The 21,164-nt window shown below is 39.8% G+C and overlaps 2 protein-coding genes across 3 annotated transcripts in view; both read right to left on the reverse strand.

Annotated features, from left to right (window-relative positions):
- The window catches only part of kcp (kielin cysteine rich BMP regulator), a 107,112-nt gene that overhangs the window by 2,767 nt on the left and 83,181 nt on the right, over positions 1-21,164 (reverse strand). The window lies entirely within an intron of this gene.
- ppp6r2b (protein phosphatase 6, regulatory subunit 2b) lies at positions 320-21,123 on the reverse strand. 2 transcript variants are annotated; one of them, XM_056236009.1, is made up of 23 exons: positions 20,863-21,123; positions 19,372-19,505; positions 15,469-15,704; positions 11,381-11,567; positions 11,147-11,284; positions 10,407-10,472; positions 9,555-9,667; positions 9,277-9,390; positions 9,020-9,146; positions 8,766-8,918; positions 7,915-8,097; positions 7,266-7,330; positions 7,055-7,170; positions 4,100-4,185; positions 3,897-3,994; positions 3,543-3,594; positions 3,202-3,329; positions 2,958-3,112; positions 2,707-2,869; positions 2,552-2,625; positions 1,245-1,434; positions 857-943; positions 320-774 (listed from the first exon to the last, which is right to left on the reverse strand). In XM_056236009.1, the coding sequence occupies exons 3-23, from the start codon at positions 15,693-15,695 to the stop codon at positions 744-746; spliced, it is 2,553 nt and encodes an 850-aa protein (XP_056091984.1). In that variant the 5' UTR covers positions 15,696-15,704; positions 19,372-19,505; positions 20,863-21,123; the 3' UTR covers positions 320-743. The 2 variants fall into 2 exon arrangements, with proteins under 2 accessions (XP_056091984.1, XP_056091983.1); XM_056236008.1 differs by having other exon boundaries at positions 2,707-2,872.

The following is a 21,164-nucleotide window of genomic DNA, read 5'->3' on the forward strand; positions in this document are numbered from 1 at the left end:
TCAGAGCAGAAACGAAAGCTGCTGCTCTCCGTATTTCTTTCCGTCATCTCCGGTCGTGTTGAGACGGATTAAAATACCAGGTGTAAACAGGAATGTGTCTCCCTCATCTACTTGTGATCCGAATTGACCAAAACACAGATTGATCCAAGTGCCTAACCCGATCCCTTACCCTAAACCGAATTATAACCTTTTCCCTAAAACCAAGTCTTGACCCTCAAACAGGCCTTTAAAGGGTTCTCAGAGAGGTTCTCGCTTTACTCTCTTTGTCCTCAATCCGATGGTCTAAAACTCAAACCGGTCCTCACAAAGATAGTTGTACAAAAAAAAAACCACACACACACACAGTCGCAAACACACACTTGATATCATGCCTTGTTCTAAATAGAAAACACTGGTTTAGAAACATCACGCCTGTCAACGTACCAAGCATTTTTATGCATATACGTGAGAATCCATCAGGGGACCTCCATCTTATTCTAGTTCCACAACGCTCAACACGCACACAGACTGTAGTGGGGCCGCTCTCACAGGGTTCAAAGGTCAGTGCTCCAACAGTGAGGATGTCTTCGTTAGAAAAGACAAGAGATCATTCAGAGTACCGCTCATGCTCAAACTAAAAAGACCCACGCAACTACACTGCAGATCGATGGGAACAGCAAATGCCAAAACAGGGAAACCACAGCATTTAACATTTCATGAGCGGAGTGACGGTTTTCATGGGGATGGAGGCGAGTCAAACGCTGTTACATTGGGCCATTACTACTGGAGTCGCCCCTGTGGAATGAGACATTTGTAGGCTTTAAATACATGTCCAGTAATTTCCTATGGAAGAACACTCAAATGTATCTATATTTACTTCTGCTCCTTGGGCGACTGAGTACCAGTGATGGGTATCACCATGGTTCCTGTTGCTATGACATCTGTTGCTTTGGCATTAGTGTCACTGCAAGACAGTGGAAGCAACCAATAAGAGGATATCACTGGGCACATTTTGTCATATTAAGTCTTGAGTCAATGTCAAAGCAGCTGCTCAATTTTCAACAACCGTCTGCAAACAATTTAGTAATGCTTAGACGGAATGCAAGAATGTGTATTAGAGTGTTTTATTTATTAACACCACCAAACTTTTTGCACAAGAATTAAGAAATAAATGTATTAAATTAAAACATTACATAATTGTATTATTAGTAGTAATACTAATAAGAATGATACATGTAATGTTTAAAAGTACAATAATGCTTTACCTGTTGAAGACTGCTTTCTCATTGTTTGCATCGAAGGGGAGTGTAATGCTCTCCTTGGCGACGCTCTCTGTGATGATGTTGGCTCTGTCTTCTTCCTCACTGTCTGAGCCACTGGAGCTGCTGTCGGACGCCACCAGCGGAGCCTTCCTCGCCCCACACACACTCCACACACACGCTGACGAGCCTTTCACTGCAACACACACATGCTATCAACTCATGTTCATGGACCATTTCAAGAACATTTAGAACAAACAACAGTATTGTAAATATGCAAACAATAAATATTATATTATTATTAAATAATGTTTGCGTAAATGTTTAAGTGAAATGTAACTTTTAATCACAAAGCAAATTGTTCCAGTTTATGATTTAAAAATGCTGTCATCTTCCCCAATTTGTAAATGTCCATTGTAATTTCCATCCATGCGTTTAGGGTAGGGCTCTCGTGTGACAACCATTTTTTGGTAAAGCTCTTCTTTACAGCCACAAGCAATATATTCATTAAATATTTATCTTTTTTTAACCATTCTTGAGGTATATATCCAAAATATAAGGTTTTCTTGGCACTCAAAGGGGGAATATCTCCTCAACCACCACCAATGTGCAGCATCCACCTAGATGATGCGACAGTCACAGCAGCCATAGTGCACCAGAACGCCCATCACACACCACCTTATTGGTGGAGAGGAGACAGAGTGATAAAGCCAATGAGTATATTATTTATATATATATATATATATATATATATATATATATATATATATATATATATATATATATATATATATATATATGGGGATGATTAGGAGGCCATGATGGACAGAGGCAAATATGGCCAGGATGCCGGGGTTATACCCCTACTCTTTCGAAAGATCCTGGGATTTTTTTTGTGACCACAGAGAGTCAGGACCTCAGTTTTAACGTCTCATCCGAAGGACGGTGCTCTTTTGGCAGTATAGTGTCCCTGTCACTTTACTGGGGCGTTAGGACCCACACAGACCACAGGGTGAGCGCCTCCTGCTGGCCTCACTAACACCTCTTCCAGCAGCAACCTGGTTTTCCAGGAGGTCTCCCATCCAGGTACTAACCAGGCTCGGCCCTGCTTAGCTTCAGTGGGCAACCAGTCTTGGGCTACAGGGTGATATGGCTGCTGGCTTATAAAAGTTGGTAACATTTTACAGTGTTTATTTACAACAACAACAAAAAAACCAAATGTAAGTATTTGTTGTTCATTTAGTATAAGGAGGAATGATGCAAAAAAATGACATGAATATACTTTTAAAGAAATAAGCAAGTAAGCCACTCACTTTCTTCATTTTGGCTCTGTTTGTTTGGATTTTCCGAGTCCACAGGTGAACTGCATCTGGGTCCAGCATCTGAACTGCAGAACACCAGAACGTTTAGCACAGTGTCTACATGACCTGAATACACAATATCAACTAAAACACAGTCTCTCCCTCACCAGCAGAAAGGTTGGAAGTCAGTGAAAGTCGCCCATCCCTTCTCTTCCGTCTCGCTGAGCTGGGCGGTAGAGCTTCCCCACACGTTGGAGCCCGTATCTATAGCGATACTAGCAAAATCCCGACAGCTGAAGTCATCTTCAAAACTCGCTGTCCATCCAGGACCTGCTGGGTTATAATCGTTTTTCCATTCAGTTATTATATGAGATCAAGTGGGAGATCTAAATATAGATCATGTGAGCTGTGAGCTTACTCTGCGGATCGCTGGACTGCTTGTCCATGTCCTGGTTCTGGATCTTGTCTGGAGTTTGTTTGGACTCTGGAAACCACTCCATGTCAGGTGATCCCAGACGCCTGCGAGAGCCACCGTCCACCTCACTCTTCTGAGCATTTGTCACCAGTCCAAACCTATTAAAAATAAACAATAAACAGCAGTCAGAGCAGTCAATGTTTAGAGTGTGGGTGCAAGTGTGTGTGTGTCTGTGTGTTTTATGAACCTGCTTCTGGATTTCACTTGTGTTGCATAGTTGATTTCTTTATCCTCCCAAATATCTTCCTCCTCCTCAGGATCTTCAAACGGCCGTATTCGCTCCTTTGTGCAAGTCTCAAAGATTGCAGAGCTCTTCTGAGAGAGGAGAGAAACAGGAAGGGTAATAACAACAGTGAGAAAGGAAGAGAGTGAATAAGAAAAAAACAACACAAAAATGATAGTATGGTGAAAATTATAACCCAAACCCGAAAAAAACCCAAAGCGTAATAAGAATATAGAACAATTAATAATAATTGTAATATAAAGAATAAAGAAAGAATAAAAATAATATAGAAAAACAGGACTCACCCCCTTGTCCCCCAGGTTAAAGCTGATCTCTGAGATTCGATCAAATGTGGCGCTGCAGGAAAAACAGACAGAAACTAGAGTTTAAACCTGCTAAAAACATGAAGCAATAAACAATTATTAAATGAATTTATTTGAAATTATAATATTATAATTATATTAAATATTTAAATTAAATTCAATAATTTTTTCTCTTTTTTCTCTAATTATGGTAGATTTACATTATCAAGGATTAAAGAACATGCAGTTTTTAAACATAAGATTTATATACATTTTATTTAACATTTAGATTAATATTTATATATAATAGTTGAATCTACATTAAACTCTAAATCTAACCCTTTGCACAGGAATCACCTGATGTTGCCGTCATGCTCTCCGAATTCATCGCCATTCAAACCAAACTGATCAACAAAGTTTGCCGTCATCTGCTGGATCTGATAATCTGAGAACACCTGTTAAGAGAAAGATGTTTATTAAAGGTGAATTACGGATTGTCATTTTTGATTTTAAAATACTTGCTATCATTTCACAGCACATGTCTTTGTGCAAACTCTCACCAGGTCTGCAGTGTTCTTCTTGTTAGTTTCCATTAGCGTTTCATTCACAAACTGCTCCCATCGAGCTTTATAGTCCTCTGGTAGCTCTGTCATACACAGACATACCAAATATTTGAAAACAAAGAATGTTTGTTAAAAAATAATATCATTCAAAAGTTTGGGGTCAGTAAGTTTTTTTTAAAAGCAATTAATACTGTTATTCAGCAAAAATGCATTAAAGAAGGAATATACCTGTGGCGAGCAGGAGGAGGCCGAGGGCCGCGAGAGAGCGGCGCGAGGCCGGTGGCGTGATTACTGATGCGCGTACAGAGGAGCGACGACAGTGAAGAGCTACGAGACCGGTGCGTCGCGCAGGTGTCGCTCATCAGTAATCACGGCCCTCGGCCTCGTCATGCTCACCACAATACAGCACAGACACAGTCAGAGACACAGTCACAGACACAGTCACAGTCAGTCAGACAGTCAGTGTCACAGTCAGTCAGACACAGTTAGTCAGACACAGTCACAGACACAGACAGTCACAGTCAGTCAGACACAGTCAGTCAGACACAGACACGGACAGTCACAGTCAGTCAGACACAGTTAGTCAGACACAGTTAGTCAGACACAGTTAGTCAGACACAGTCAGTCAGACACAGTCAGTCAGACACAGTCAGTCAGACACAGTCACAGACACAGTCACAGACACAGTCACAGACACAGTCACAGTCACAGTCACAGTCAGTCAGACACAGTCAGTCAGACACAGTCACAGACACAGTCACAGACACAGTCAGTCAGACACAGTCACAGTCAGTCAGACACAGTTAGCCAGACACAGTCAGTCAGTCAGACACAGACAGACAGTCACAGACACAGTCACAGTCAGTCAGACACAGTCAGTCACAGTCAATCAGACAAAGTCAGTCAGTCACAGACAGTCACAGTCAGTCAGACACAGTCACAGACACAGTCAGTCAGACAGTCACAGTCAGTCACAGACACAAACAGTCACAGTCAGTCAGACACAGTTAGTCAGACACAGTCAGTCAGACACAGACAGACAGTCACAGACACAGTCACAGTCAGTCAGTCACAGTCACAGACACAGTCAGTCACAGTCAGTCAGTCACAGTCAGTCAGACAAAGTCAGTCAGACACAGTCACAGTCAGTCAGACAGTCACAGTCAGACAGTCAGTCAGACACAGTCACAGACACAGTCACAGACACAGTCACAGACACAGTCACAGACACAGTCACAGACACAGTCACAGACACAGTCACAGACACAGTCACAGACACAGTCACAGTCACAGACACAGTCACAGACACAGTCACAGACACAGTCAGACAGTCAGTCAGACACAGTCACAGACACAGTCACAGACACAGTCACAGACACAGTCACAGACACAGTCACAGTCAGTCAGTCAGACACAGTCACCAGTCAGTCACAGACACAGTCAGTCACAGACACAGTCAGTCACAGACACAGTCAGTCACAGACACAGTCAGTCACAGACACAGTCAGTCACAGACAGTCACAGTCAGTCAGACACAGTCACAGACACAGTCACAGACACAGACACAGTCACAGACACAGTCAGTCAGTCAGTCAGACACAGTCACAGACACAGTCACAGACACAGTCACAGACACAGTCACAGTCAGTCAGTCAGTCAGACACAGTCACAGACAGTCAGTCACAGACACAGTCACCAGTCAGTCACAGACACAGACACAGTCAGTCACAGACACAGTCACCAGTCAGACACAGACAGTCACAGACACAGTCACAGACACAGTCAGTCAGACACAGTCAGTCAGACACAGTCAGTCAGTCAGACAGTCAGTCAGACAGTCAGTCAGACAGTCAGTCAGACAGTCAGTCAGACACAGTCAGTCACAGTCAGTCAGACACAGTCACAGACACAGTCACAGACACAGTCACAGACACAGTCACAGACACAGTCACAGACACAGTCACAGACAGTCAGTCAGACACAGTCACAGTCACAGACAGTCAGTCAGACACAGTCACAGACACAGACAGTCAGTCAGACACAGTCACAGACACAGACACAGTCAGACACAGATACAGACAGTCACAGACACAGACAGTCAGTCAGTCAGACACAGACACAGTCAGTGTCACAGACACAGACAGTCACAGTCACAGACAGTCAGTCAGACACAGACAGTCACAGTCAGTCACAGACACAGACACAGTCAGTCACAGACACAGTCACAGACACAGACACAGTCACAGACAGTCAGTCAGACACAGACAGTCAGACACAGACACAGACACAGTCACAGACACAGTCACAGACAGTCAGTCAGACACAGACAGTCAGACACAGTCACAGACACAGTCACAGACACAGTCACAGACACAGACAGTCAGTCAGACACAGTCACAGACACAGTCACAGACAGTCAGTCAGACACAGTCACAGACACAGACAGTCAGTCAGACACAGTCACAGACACAGACAGTCAGACACAGTCACAGACACAGACAGTCACAGTCACAGACAGTCAGTCAGACACAGTCACAGACACAGACAGTCAGTCAGACACAGACACAGACAGTCAGACACAGTCACAGACACAGTCAGTCAGACACAGTCAGACAGTCAGTCAGACACAGTCACAGACACAGACAGTCAGTCAGACACAGTCACAGACACAGACAGTCAGTCAGACACAGTCACAGACACAGACAGTCAGACACAGTCACAGACACAGACAGTCACAGTCACAGACAGTCAGTCAGACACAGTCACAGACACAGACACAGACAGTCAGACAGACACAGACAGTCAGACACAGTCACAGACACAGTCAGTCAGACACAGTCAGTCACAGTCACAGACACAGTCAGTCACAGACACAGTCAGTCACAGACACAGTCAGTCACAGACACAGTCACAGACACAGTCACAGACACAGTCACAGTGTGTGTTAGCTACCCTTTAATAGTTGTGTGATTTGGGTCTGTTCTTGTTCTCTGTCTGCATTCTGCACAACTGTGTTGGCAATCCTGGTCAGATGACCCATATACCCTCTTCTCATGCCTCCAGCTTCCCTATAACATGCACACAGAGATATAAGATCAGAAGATACTCAACCAGCAAATGCGTATTGACTCCTTAGCTCATAGATATTTAACTTTGTCCTTACTGTGTTTTGTCATTTTCTTCCCAAGCATCCAAAATCCTCTGAACCAGCCTGCAGTCCTTCAGTAGCTGCACACAAACAATTATATTTCAATGACGTATATATACTGCATACTGTATTTCACAAGAGGAAACTTTTTCATTTTTTGACAATTGATGTCATAAGTGCTGTAAATGTATTATATATGGTGTGTGTGTTTATGAGAACACAAATGTGACAATGACATGTATAACTTCCTGTGTCCTCATGAACCAAATAGCTTAAAACATACTAATCTGTGTTTTATTTTATTTGAAAAAAATGCAGAAAGTTTTGCGTTTGATGCGACAGGCTGTACAGTATAAAAACAATTACGCCTATGGAGAGTCCTGTAAATCACATTTACCAAAGCCAGTTTGAGTGTGTAATACAGTTTTTTTTTTTTCATATATATATATATAAAAACACACACACAACAAATAATTTACACATTTACATGCATATGTACATTTACAAAGTGTGTCAGATCTAGCAAGTGACTCAAGCTTGATTATTATTCTGCTGACATGGTAATATATAGTGCCTCACTCCTGCCAATTTATTTTTATATTACTTTATTACATGTTACTATATATGACAATAGAAAGCTTCAATGAGTGAGGGTCATGCTTACATGCTTTATCAAGTCACAGCTTGTGAACATGTCAGATCTGTCTGAGTTTTGTGTTTCCAGCTGAATCTGATCTGGACTGTCATGTGTTTTTCCATTCTGTGTTGACTGGTTAAGGATGGCAGAGACACAGTGCTCCACTTGGATGTGTAGGAAGTTATTCCAGGAGAATTTAAAAAACAAGTCCTATAGAGAGAAACAGATTAAGAAAGAAAATGTCTCTGAAAGAACTCTTATGTTCACCAAGGCTGCATGTATTTGATCAAAAATACAGTAAAACAGTAATAATGAGAAATATTATAACAGTTTAAAATAATTATATTAAATTTTACTATATTTTAAATAGATTTCATTTATTCCTGTGATGGCAAAGCTGATTTTTCAGCATCATTACTCCAGTCACATGATGCTTCAAAAATCATTCTAGTATGGAGATTTGCTGCTCAAGAAACATTTCTTATTATTATCAATATTGAAAACAGTTGTGCTGCTTCTTATTTTTGTGAAAATCATTATGCGTTTATTTTTTTTAGGATTCTTTGATGAATATTAAGTTCAAAAGAACAGCATTTATCTGAAAGAGAATTCTTTTGTAACATTATAAATGTCTTTACTGTCACTTTTCATTAATTTAACGCATCCTTGCTGAATAAACGTATTCATTTCTTTTTAAACAAATTAAATAAGTAAAATGAATAATTTCTTACAATAAAAAAAATTTAAATTAATAATATCAAATTGTCTTATTTCCAGATAGATCAAAATATAAAGTAGTAAAAAAATGATTGGCTCTAAGAAAGGAAACATCTCGTTTATTTGTTGACTTCGTAAGCTAGACTAAGGATGACTCATACCAGCAGCAGGTTGATCATGTTCATTTGGCAGAGCTCCTGGTGGATTCTGGGAGCTCTGGTGTACAGGAGAGCAGCCATCAATCTGGACGCATACAGCCGCGCGTTGCCAAACGGCTCCTCAAGAATACCCATCGTGGTCAACATCACACATTTCTGAGTGCAGAGAGTCCAAAAACATCAACTTCCTCTATGTGACATCTTTGAGTGATTTGACTTTGTTTTAAGACTTGATAAAACCAGAGGAGCAAACCAACCTTGAGTGGGTTTAACAGAAGGTGGTGGAAGTGCTTTAGATGTGGTTGGATGCCCATTAAAATGCTGTTGTTAACAGTGTAAGACTTTTCCAATCCCTGAGAGCACGGGTCAGTCACCTGCTCAACACTTATACACACACACACACATACTTTAGTAACAGTGTGTGTGTGTGTGTGTGTGTGTGTGTGTGTGTGTGTGTGTGTGTGTGTGTGTGTGTGTGTGTGTGTGTGAGATTAAATGCATTTATGTTACTCACCCAGGTCTCTGAGTTTCCAACAATGTGAGTAACACTTGCGTTCCATAGACGATGCACACTTCACTCTTTTCTCCTTCAAACATGTTCTTCAATAGGGCCTCAACATTCTGCTGTCTGAAACAGCAGCCGGAGACTTTAGTTTAGTTCATCTGTTCAAGCATAAAGTCCATTCCACATTCTGCTTATTTTGGCTGACAACTGCCCACTTAAACAGTAAGAAACCATCTAGCTGCCATGAAAAGTGACTGAACACAGTGGCAGCGATCACACGCACTCACAGCTCTAGTGTTGTGAGCAAAGGGTCGGCCTCTGAAGCTTCCTGCAGCAGACTGGCCTGATCTCTGCTCAGACGGATGATGTCACACAGGGTCTGAGATGCGTTCGACTGCCTCTGTAAACACACATTTAAGTATATGTGGCATCTTTCATGTCTATTTATTTAGATTTGTAAGATGGAATTAAATGTTTTATGTCGCATAAGGACTTTTTCAATACAAAGACATAGTTCACCCAAAAATGAAATTTTACTTTAGTAAAAACTAGAGTTCTTCCTCCACTGGTAGAGATTAGAGGAATTAAGACTAAAAATAGAAGATAAGGTTTTGTCAGTGACACTTTTGTTATATTTATTGATACAAGTTATGTTTTATATAACGTGACTAAATTAAAAGACAAAGTCATTAGTGAAGATTATGCAAAAGTATTTAAAATATAATATAATATAGCATGCAATGCAAACTAGTTTGGTTACAGCTCAAATGTATCATTCTCATTCTATCATTCACCCTGTCTCCATTACATATCTTTGTCACACAAGTGTTTGATCACCACATTTGAGTGATCATTGCAAAACGTTTATATATTTATTCTGTTTATACTGTGTATTCTATATACAGTACCCATCAAAAGTTTGTACACACCAATAGGAAAGTGTCCAAACTTTTGACTGGTACTGTACTATAATACACATACATAAAATTGCTACTGTATTATAATATACACATAAATAATATCGGCCGATATATCGATATCGGCCCCCAAAAATCCATATCGGTCGGGCTCTACTTAGCGGTATGTATCAAACTTTGTCATGTAATTCATTCTCTAGTAAATCTCTAGTGATGTCTGACCTCATCATCACTGCGAGGGTGTATCAGCTCAATGAGTCTCTGGATCAGCCTCTCTTCATTCAGCCACTGAAAACAGACGACATGAAAATAAAATAAAAATACACACAGATACAGGTGTTTATTTCGTTTTGAGCACTTTTATATCCCACGGGTTGATTTTTATTAAAAATCAAGATTACAGTTTTACTTTTTGTTTTATGAAAGTCACATTAAAATTGTTTTTGAAAATATTGACCTTCATCATTTCAGTTTTTTTCCAATGACTTCTATGCACATGTTTTATTGTTTTTCCCCTATGCCACATTTTAAATAAAAATTCAATACAAATCTTTTACAAATATGAATTATTCCAACTATAAGATAAGATATACAAGAACTAAAATCATCAAAAACACTTTCAATATTATAAACACTACCATTCAAAGTTTGGGGTTCAGTAAGATTTTTTAGTTTTACTCAAGGACACATTCGATTTATCAAAAATGTGAGTAAAGACATTTATAATGTTACAAAAGATTTCTATTTCAAACAAATGCTGTTTTTTAACTATCAATTCATCAAAGAATCTTGAAAAATAAAATGCATCAGTTTCCACCAAAACAGCCCAACTGTTTTAATAATAATAAATGTTTCTTGAGCAGCAAATCAGCATATTAAAATGATTTAATGAGTTTATTTTTCTCAAAGCCAAAGTGTCCATTATAGAAATATTAATGAATCAGCAGGTTGAATGCACTCACACTAAGCACTTCCTGTCTGAGACAAGCGGGCTCCACGCTGCTAATGAGACGCAGCACCAGATCCATCATGGCCGACGTGTCCAAGTGTTTCAACACCTGCCCTATAAAATCCTCTTTTTTCTTTAGGAAACCAATCATCTGATGAAAAATTCGAATCAACAAAGATCAGGATAAAAAAATCATGCAAATACAAATCAATGATTTTCAAAGGAACAGAGATGCGTGTTTGCGCACCTGCTCTGTCTTGCGGGTGATGAGGTTGCCAACAGTTTTACTGAAGAACGAGGCCAGTAGAGGGTTCAGCGGTGGCGTCTGCTCTAGGAAGTTATAGAGTGTCTTCAGCAGAGACTCGTCTCCACCAACTTTATCGTTGATGAGGGACACATCGCACGTCAACAACTCACATGCTACATTAGCATACCTGCATGAGAGAAAAACATATGCAACTAGTGGATGACCAACATATCTTAAAATAGATTCAATATACACTGCAAATTTAAAGGTTGTAATTGTTTTATAAACACTTTATGTTATACTATTTGAAACTCTCTTCACATCCTGATAGCAATAAATAATAGGTCTAAATATTGAAACATGTACATATATCTTCTGTGGAAGTCACAGGACCAAAAAATGTTCGATCAATCATTGCATTTTGTCCGAATGCAATGATACAATGTCCTACCTGCCTGTCAACATATCTATTTCCAAACCTCCACACACCTGCACACGCAGACCTCACACACCATCAGTGAGTTCTGTAAGGCTATGCAGAGTTGTAGACAGAAAGCCACCAAAAGCCACAAACAAACGGCAGCCTCCTTTTACAGTTCCTCCTGAACCAAAACAACAAGCTTATGCTGCGTTCACGCCAGGGACGTGCGGTCAGGGTAGGCAGGGTAGGCAGTGCCTCACCAAAGGAAATGCTGACATTACATTTATTAATCCCAAGAGCTTTTTTAATTCACCACATTATTAATTGCATTTATTTTATTCCAAATATTAATTTTTGTAACAAAAATAATCAGGAATACTTATATAATACTCCTTTTGCCATAGTTTGCTCCTAAAAACCATTGTTTCATGCAGGAAATTCAAGGCCATGGTCATTGAGGCAGAGGTTCGCAGTGCCTCTTTGGTCCATAGAACGTAGTTTACGGAGGTTTGCGCATGCGCAGTCAGTTCTCATGCTGTTTTGAATTATCAACATTGAGGCAGAGACCGAGACTGCTTCATAGGGCTGGGCGATATGGGCAAAAAAAATTATCACGATAATTTTTTTATATCAGTCGATATCGATAATTATCACGATAAATGTCAAATCTTTATTTCTTTCGAGTTTAAAGACAGATTTTTGCTCCTAAGTGAAAGTTGTAGAAACCAGAGCGTTAATTGTGGTTTTAAACTACTCACAAATCTGAGGTAACGTTAGAACATTCAAACATTTGTCATTGTTCCTTAACAAAATAAATATCTGAATAGAAAAATATATTTCTTAGTTTCTGCATGTGCTAATGAGGGATATTGTTTCAAGTCTTGTATCTTGTTTCAAGGCACGTATCTTCAGTACAGTTTGCAGTGCAGGCTGCAATATTAATATTACATTTTTTGTCTCGAAGTGCATATTTAACAGTGAGTTGATAGTAAATCTGCATCCTAACTCAAGCTAATACTACTATGTTAAATTTATGTTCATTAACAAAAACAGTAACATCTGTTAAAAAAAATGTAACGACCCCATTTTTATTTGGTAAAATGTATTATTCTGACTGTTTGAGTTTTGTTAAAATTAACCATTGGTCATCCAATATCATGCATTTAGATCATGATAACCACAGATAAAACCAGGCATAGCCTATAACAGCTCACTAGCATGGCAACATTTTACTTTATGGTTTCTATGGTATTTGTAAAAAACGGTAGCCTAAATACATTATTAAATACTGTAATTATATTCCATTAGTCATTTAATACATTCTCTACATTAATAATATTATACAATTCAATATGTATATCCCACATTTCATGGTGCAGTTAATATTACTAGGCCAACGTTACAGTAAATCCATGGTAAATGGATTTCAAATCAGATTCTGACTGTATCGTTGGACACAGTGTTTCTCCTGTTTGTCAGAGCTGTTTCATCTGCCTTTAAACTGGTTTAAATCACTGAGACGTTTGTGTTCTTCGCTGAATTCAAGCGCTTCTCACTGGATCTAGTGAGCGAGACGATCAGAGTAAACGCGTCTGCTAGTCTAGTGAGCTCGCGCGCGCTGCCGTTTGGACTTTGAGCCGAGCGGATAAACAGTCCGTAAGGCGCGCGCGGTTCAAATGAGTTTCGTTCCGCTTTTGGCGCATACACATTATCGAACATTTATCGAACTCTTGATATCGTTTTATCGAGAAAAATAATATCGCGATAATTATCGTTATCGTTTTATCGCCCAGCCCTACTGCTTCATATCACGTGATCCACTCGCTCTCACTCAATCCGCGATTCTGACTTTGCTCTGTATGCAGGCAGCGATGTGATGATGCCTGATATTAACTTGGGTTGCTAAATTACCTGAATGAATTTACAGTGGCTTAACTTTGTTTTAAAAAGTGGGTGGGACAGGTGTATGTGTGTGCGCGTATGTGTGTATAAATGAATGAATCCCGTGAATAAATATATTTGACGTGAGTCCTTTAATGGTCCAGTGGTAGAACTTTTGCCGAGCATGTCAGAGGTTCGGGGTTCTAATCCGCACTCGTATAGTTTTTTTTTTTTTTTTTTCATCAAAACCGAATATGTTCATCAGTGGTTGTATTATATTAAGCAGGGACACGTTTGTGTACATTTTTGTTTTGTGATTTCACCGAAACGAACAAAAAGTCTCCGCGCGTGCATGTGAAGACTGCGTGAGCCACGAGATATACACTGTAACCGCGCCACCGATCACAGCGGCAAATTACGCCCCTGTGAATATGCCACATTGATAGGTCACAGCCTACCCATGACAAGACTTCACCGCACGTTACTGGTTCACGCCATGTCATAACTGTAATTAAGAGAAGGCCACTTGTGACGTTCTACCCGGAGCTGTTCACGTCCTCAGACTCGGATTTATGTGTTTTTCTATGTCAACGGTGAAATGACTCTGCAGCAGTCAGGTGGTACAACTAGAGCTCTGTAAGTTGTTTACATTAATTATTATTGTAATGTTATGTGCTTTGAGAAATGAGGCAACTTAACACCGTCTCTTCTCGTGACGGTTTTCAGACGCTGCTGTGCGAGTTGTGTTCATGTGTTTTGAAGGAGGTGTGGCTTTGGAGACGCTCTGAAGGGAGGACTGGATCTCATGCTTTCAAAGCTAGCTTGCTATTGCTAGCCTGTCCAAAATTGCCTACGCTACCCTTTAAAGGCAGCACAAGCACATGAATAAATATTTACTAAATTCACTGCAAATAATTAAGAACTGTGTGTTAAAAAAAGTAATGCGTGTTATCCATTAGCAAGATTGTCAGTAAATGTTTGAATGGACAAGTTGCAACACTGTTGCTTATCATACAAGGCGGCGCAATAATTGGCCAATCTGATAATCTCAATATGGCCAAAAATCGGTTGTTTAATGGTCAAATTATGACTATTTAATCAGCCTTGTTATGGTTAACTAAACCTATTATTAATGTTTTTTAAAAAATGAAATAAAGCTGAATTAAATATTATATATATATATATATATATATATATATATATATATATATATATATATATATATATATATATATATATATATATATATATATATATTAAACAAACTTTGAAATGTTTGCCTTGCCAACTAACTGAAATACTGAGTTGAAGTACTAAAAATAAAAATAAATTCAAGCTAAATAAAAATATTTAAAAAATTAAAAACTTATAAAATTACAAAAGCACACAAATTTACTAAAACTTAAACTAAAAAAATTTAAACTGAAGAAGTAAAAATAAATGCCAATTCAAAATATTAATAAATACTATAACAGCATATAAATAATACTAAAATAATACTGGGAATGGGATACTACCCAGTCTGATAAATAAAATCAATCATTATTTGGACTAATTTATTCAAATTGCCAAAAATTTGTTGATAATTGTCTGATTAACTGCCTGATCTGTAAACCAGCCTGCTACATAATATCTAATTGGCCAAATATCGGTTGATTAAATTAAGCTGTTCAAATATCTGTCAATTAATTGGACCGATTAATACCTTTTTTCTCCATTGCAGACAAAGTTTCAAAACATTTGATTTAAGAGGTGCTCAGAAAGTGCAGAGCATCTTTTCACTCACTTGTAGCGCAGTTTCTCCTCCCGGTCAGTAGGGGGCTCGTGCGTGACGAGGTTGAGAAGCTCCAGCATGCTGCTGTCCCGGGTGAGGAAGAGGAGGAGGCGCTGATTCTGGGCCTTGCACTCCTGCAGCACATCATCTTCATCCAGCAGCTCCTGTAGGGTCACATCCTCCTTCTCCAAGAGCTTCTCAACCTGAGATGAGTTGTGCAGGTCAAACTTCCAGAACATGACTGCAGCCTATAGAAGAAAGAGAGAGCGCGCCTGAGACAGACAGAGAGAGGATGTTAGTTACTCAAGCATATTAGAAAAAGAAAGCAAGCTGATGTTTTTAAAGGGATTTTTTTTGTTGATATATTAAATAAGGGTTAGATGTCTGAGTGAAAATGTAATTATCATTAAAATTATTACTGTAATTGCCCTACAGTAAAAGCTTTATTGCCATTTCTGTCAAGATCATATTTTTAAAACACAGCTGAGCTGTGACGTCAGAAGAGGGAGACGTTCCAAAAAAGTTCTATTCAAGTATGGAGAGTTTTGAGTCTAAGGAGATCCAAAATACCCCTCAAACCTACAATGGTCCACAGCCATACAATTTTGAGCCTCGCAGCCTCGCAGGCGTCAGACAGATGAGGAGCCAAACAGAAATTTAAATAATTCCTATCGAAGAGACATAAATATCTGGTGTGAAGAGAACCAGTGGAGAGTTGGGCAGGTGTATATAGGCATAACTTAGAGGTGGAACGGTACATGTATTCGTATTAACCCGAAAATGTACGGGCGTCACGGTTCGGTGCATGAATATACACGCGTATAAAAATAAATTAATTAAATAAATTAAAGCAAATTAATTAATGCAGAACTTCTGTTAGATACGAGGGTTATTTAGGGACACATAATCTGTAGCTCCGCCTTAGCTCTGAAGCTCCGTGTCTATAATGAACAGGCTGCGATGTCAAGATTGCAATGCTGGAATATGTTGGTGTGTGTGTGTGTGTGTGTGTGAAGCAGCACTGAAGTGGAGAGAGAGAGAGAGAGAGAGAGAGAGAGAGAGAGAGAGAGAGAGAGACAGAGAGACAGAGAGACAGAGAGAGACAGGCGCGGGCGCGATCGAACAGTGGAAAAATAAAAACTGGAAGAAATGTGCGCTGCAAATGACCAAAGTCTTGGATACCGAAGCAGCACTGAAGTCAGCGCGTTTGGTGCGAACAAAGTTGACCCAGGCACGGAACACAGACCTGCTTTTTGGGAAAAAGTGGACTCTGTGACCGGTTTTAACGGTGTTTTTGCACCCAGCACAAACGCAGTAATTCACCATCGTGAAAATACGCCTGCGTATACCTAACTAACTACCTAACTTAAATAACTAACTAAATAAATAAATGTCCTAATCACTAATTCTCTCGCTCTATCACTCGTACAATTATCAACACAGCTCACAAACTCACTTTCTCAGCGACCTGGGGAGACGTCTCCCTCTTATGACGTCAAGCGATCCGTTTGGGGGGGGGAGCAGTTTTAAGTGAGTACTGAAAATAACGAACTTTTTCATCTTATATTCTGCCTTTAGGTATCGAAAATCATACAAAACAATACAACAACTTGTCAAACGTGTATTTCCCCTAACTATTTTGTGTTAATCATAATTACAAATTTAACCTGACATACGCACTTTAAATGCTTCTGATTGCGTTCAAGAAATCAACACATGACTGTGATTGGCTACATCGCTCAACACTGCAAACATGTTATGAATAGAAACTCTGGCCTGTAAATCGTTTCTATTTTGTTTTAGTTGTTCTTGTTGCTTTTCTGCAACAGATGAATAATCTATTAGTTTTTAGATGTTTTAATTATAGATATTTCTAGTTTGCGGGAGTCCCACGAATCGTTTTACTCTCCCGCAACCCGCACACACAGAGTGAGTGCATTACCGCCCGCGTCCGCGCTCGGTCATCAAATCTAGTCCCGCGCCGCACTCTGTAGAGAGCCTAAGTCCCTCCCCTTCCGGTGTACCACCATGGGACCTTATTTTGGAAAAATATTGTATTGTTGTCAATGGCGAGAGACAACAAATATTTTGATCTCGTTTGAATTGTGCCCTGAATTACACATATGATGTTTGTCAATTTAAAAGATACATTTTTAAGTCAAGAAAGTCGCAGTTTGATGTAAAACTGTTGAGGTATTAGACTGTGAAAATACGTAATAACAAAGACTACAAACCCAAAAGGCGCACATGTGACGTCATACCTTTTCTATCAATGAATGAAGCTAACTTTACTGAAGCTAACGTCTGTAATTTTTTCTATAATCTTACGTTATAATCGTAACGTTACGCCGTCATGCCTGAGTGTTTTGTACCAGACTGCACACATACGAGGAACGGATCTCGCTCGTTGTTTCGCTTCCCGGAAGATGTAGTTCATTGAGCGATTTTCACATAAAACTAAATGTTACTCTTCTGTTTTATGACAAACTGCGACTTTCATAATTATCTTTTAAATTGACAAACATCATATGTGTAATTCAGGGCACAGTTCAGACGAAATAAAAAGATAAGTTGTCTCTCGCCATTGACTACCATACATATTTTTTTCCGAAATAAGGTCCCATGAGCCGGAAGCGGAGGGGAGGGACTTAGGCTCTCTATTGCGTTGGGAGTGCACGTCTCTAGATCAAGGGCCCGGTCCGGCCCGAGGATAGTGTCGGGAAATATCGGGCTCGGGCAGAGAATCTAAGCTCTAGTTCACTCCTCCTACGCTAAGGAACCGAGAGTTGTCATCAGTCTCTTTGGTATGAGAGACGAGGAAAACAAACAAGCATGCAAATGGAAATTATCGAGCTCATTTTTTTTATCGTGCGATTAATTGATTTATTGACTATCGCGACAGGCCTAGCAATTCCCTCTGTTATTTTTAGTGCCCGTGGATTATCTCTGGACTTATCACGCTTCTGTAAAAACCTGTGTTAATGTTGGCTGCTGAGTTGCTTTAGCTTTACTAAACTGTGTATTCAGCGCTATGATGCGTCTTCAGATGTTTAATTAGATTGCTGGTGTTAAACGATGTACTTTCTTTCCCTCCTCTCAACACCTTAACATAACTTTACAGTCTGTCTGTCTTGCTGTTGTCATCATCCCTTATCCCTAGGCCAAACCGCCAACATTATACTTAACTATGCCTCAGTTCACCTCGACAAAGCACTCGTGGCGGCCAGTTTCGTTTAGCAAAATGTACGTGGTATCGGCAAATTTTTATGAGTATGAGTACGAGTATATGAGGACAGTATCGGCCCGATCCCCGATGCCAGTATCGGTATCGGGCCATCCCTATTCGACACACGTTGTAGGTTGCTAAAGGCTGAAATGAATGTGGAGGGAACGCCGCAATAGAAAATCTGAAAATACCTCAGTGTTTGTATTCAACATTTAAAAATGGATGACCACAAACAGTGTTTCAGGCCAAACGGAGGGGAAAAACTGAAAGAGACTGCCGTCCTATCCAACCCCCCGAAGCAAAATGCTGTCGCATACAGGTAAGAAAGCTGTTGCCATAGTGTTCCATTTTTACCATAATGCAGTTTAGATAGTAGACAATGCACGATACCATGATAAACCTACACCTTACAATTACTGTTCTGTTAAAAACTCTCAGTCGATCCGACTATCCGTGGGCGGGGATACAAAAATGCGGAAGTACTGTATAATCTGTAGTTTTCACGATAGCCCTGGAGCTGTCAAAAGTCGCGTCATCTGGCCAACTTTTGCTGACAAATAAACATGAATTTCTCTGTCCAGGTAACACAGAGAACGAGTAAACATTGTTCGTTTACATATACTACCAGCATTGTAACAATTCAAAGCGGTTTGAAAATCGGCAAAGTTACACTTTAAGCAGTAAATTACCTTCAGGGAGATAGTGCGTTTCCTTGGTTGGGATGCAAAGACCAGTTTACACACATTGGTTTCCTAGATTGAGTGGTCAGTGGTCAGATAACCCACCCATCCGCAAGGGCTGCCTTACATTACAACACAGGCACCTGTAGGGACAAAGACAAGTCATCAAGAAATTACTGAGACCAGTGAGGAAAACAGTGATGAGTGGTGGTGATGAGGAAAGAATGCCATGCACATTTAAAGGAAGTCACATCACGGTTCTGTAATACGACTAGGACTCGGGCTGAATAATCTCTTGTTTAAAACACACATGAAGGTGTTCACACACCTACAGATAACAGCATGTTCCATTTTAGTCTTTTAATGGGATTAATCAGCATATGCAGCGGATATGAGGTCAGCCGCTAGCCTAAACCACATCATACAGTCTTACAGACCATTACTGCACTCCATCTTTTACAACACATTTATATAGAGTGCACTCACAGAGAGAAATACTTCAACTAGAGGAAAGCAAAAATAAAAATAAAAAATGTATCAGAGAAATGTGTTATTAATTAATCATTTTTATGACTTTTCAAGCACTAGATAAATAGAGAGATGGAACGACCAATAGACAGACAGACAAAAATGTTCAATTGTAGTTCAGATGTATACATAAATAAATATAAAATTTAAATATAAATGTTGCTGTCTAAATCTATACATTTATCTACTGTGTAAGCGGTGTTAACATTATGAACATCAATCAGCAAATATACTAATTGAAATCATGTGTGTTTGGCGAAAGCAAGAACGCTACAGAGATCATCATGTGTGTGATCATCAAATATCATACAGTCCACACACACTTCACGCCCACGCGTACGTGTGTGACAGGGCTACGGGCATTCAATGAAAAACAGACGACTGTACGACGAGAATGTTATTTTTCACTAAAATACGTAACGTTATTTATCTTAACGAGGCGAAATCAAATCCCTCGTTCAAGATCAATGTCAGAGAGAGAGACACACAAACACACCGGCCTCGCTCAATGTCACTGCCCACAACCCACCAATCAAAACGCAGAAGCGAGACTCGAAACACCAATCAAATAGCTTAGAATTTGCATGCCCGTTTACTGGATGTTGCAAAGCATTATAAATGCCTCCACTGTCAAAACCCTTTAAATCGTATTCAACTTGTTTGTTTGCATAAACAAAGGTAAACATCACCAGGAGCCCAAGAATGTCGAGGCACTTACGTACACCTATCGTATTTGATCTCAGAACATATGACTGTAATATGAGCATACACTTCAAGGTGAAAGGCATTAACGTTACTGTTTAACATAGTCATCATGGTATATTTTTAATAATTGCTCATATGTCACGTGAGTCCATTTGCAGGTCATAAACGCATCTGCACTCTTCATCAGAGACGATCGACTAGCATATGAAACGCACAGACATAGTAAAAACAGCATTAATGTGAACAAATAAACTGCTCTGAACTTACCAGAAACACTTTAAGATGTCAGACAAACAAACAGCAATCTGTGATCAGACCTGTTCTGTACGGTGTCAAAGGACGAGGGGAGATGTGATATTTTGTTTACGATGCATCGTCCTGCATCCATAGATCCCCCAACTTCCTACCTCCTTCAGCAGCCCCGCTTCAGCACTGGCTGGCCCCTTCAGAGCTTTAAACTGTTAGCAGAAAAAGATTTGGACATTATTTCTCAAGTCAAAATGGCCGACAAGGAGACGCGGACGCGCACGCTGTGTGTGAACGCGCTTGGGCGATCGTTTCGATTTAGT

This window comes from Rhinichthys klamathensis, unplaced genomic scaffold (assembly GCF_029890125.1).
Source record: "Rhinichthys klamathensis goyatoka isolate OS25496 unplaced genomic scaffold, OSU_Roscu_1.1 h1tg000436l_1, whole genome shotgun sequence".
NCBI classification, from domain to species: Eukaryota; Metazoa; Chordata; class Actinopteri; order Cypriniformes; family Leuciscidae; genus Rhinichthys; species Rhinichthys klamathensis.

Bases quoted from the DNA above. Each gene is read 5' to 3' on its own strand.
- ppp6r2b (XM_056236008.1), bottom strand. From the start codon at position 15,695: ATGTTCTGGAAGTTTGACCTGCACAACTCATCTCAGGTTGAGAAGCTC. The intron at 10,473-11,146 runs GTGAGTGCATTC...GTCTGTTTTCAG, and splicing joins TCAGACAGGAAGTGCTTAGT to TGGCTGAATGAAGAGAGGCT. The intron at 3,113-3,201 runs GTTCATAAAACA...TATTTTTAATAG, and splicing joins CAAGTGAAATCCAGAAGCAG to GTTTGGACTGGTGACAAATG.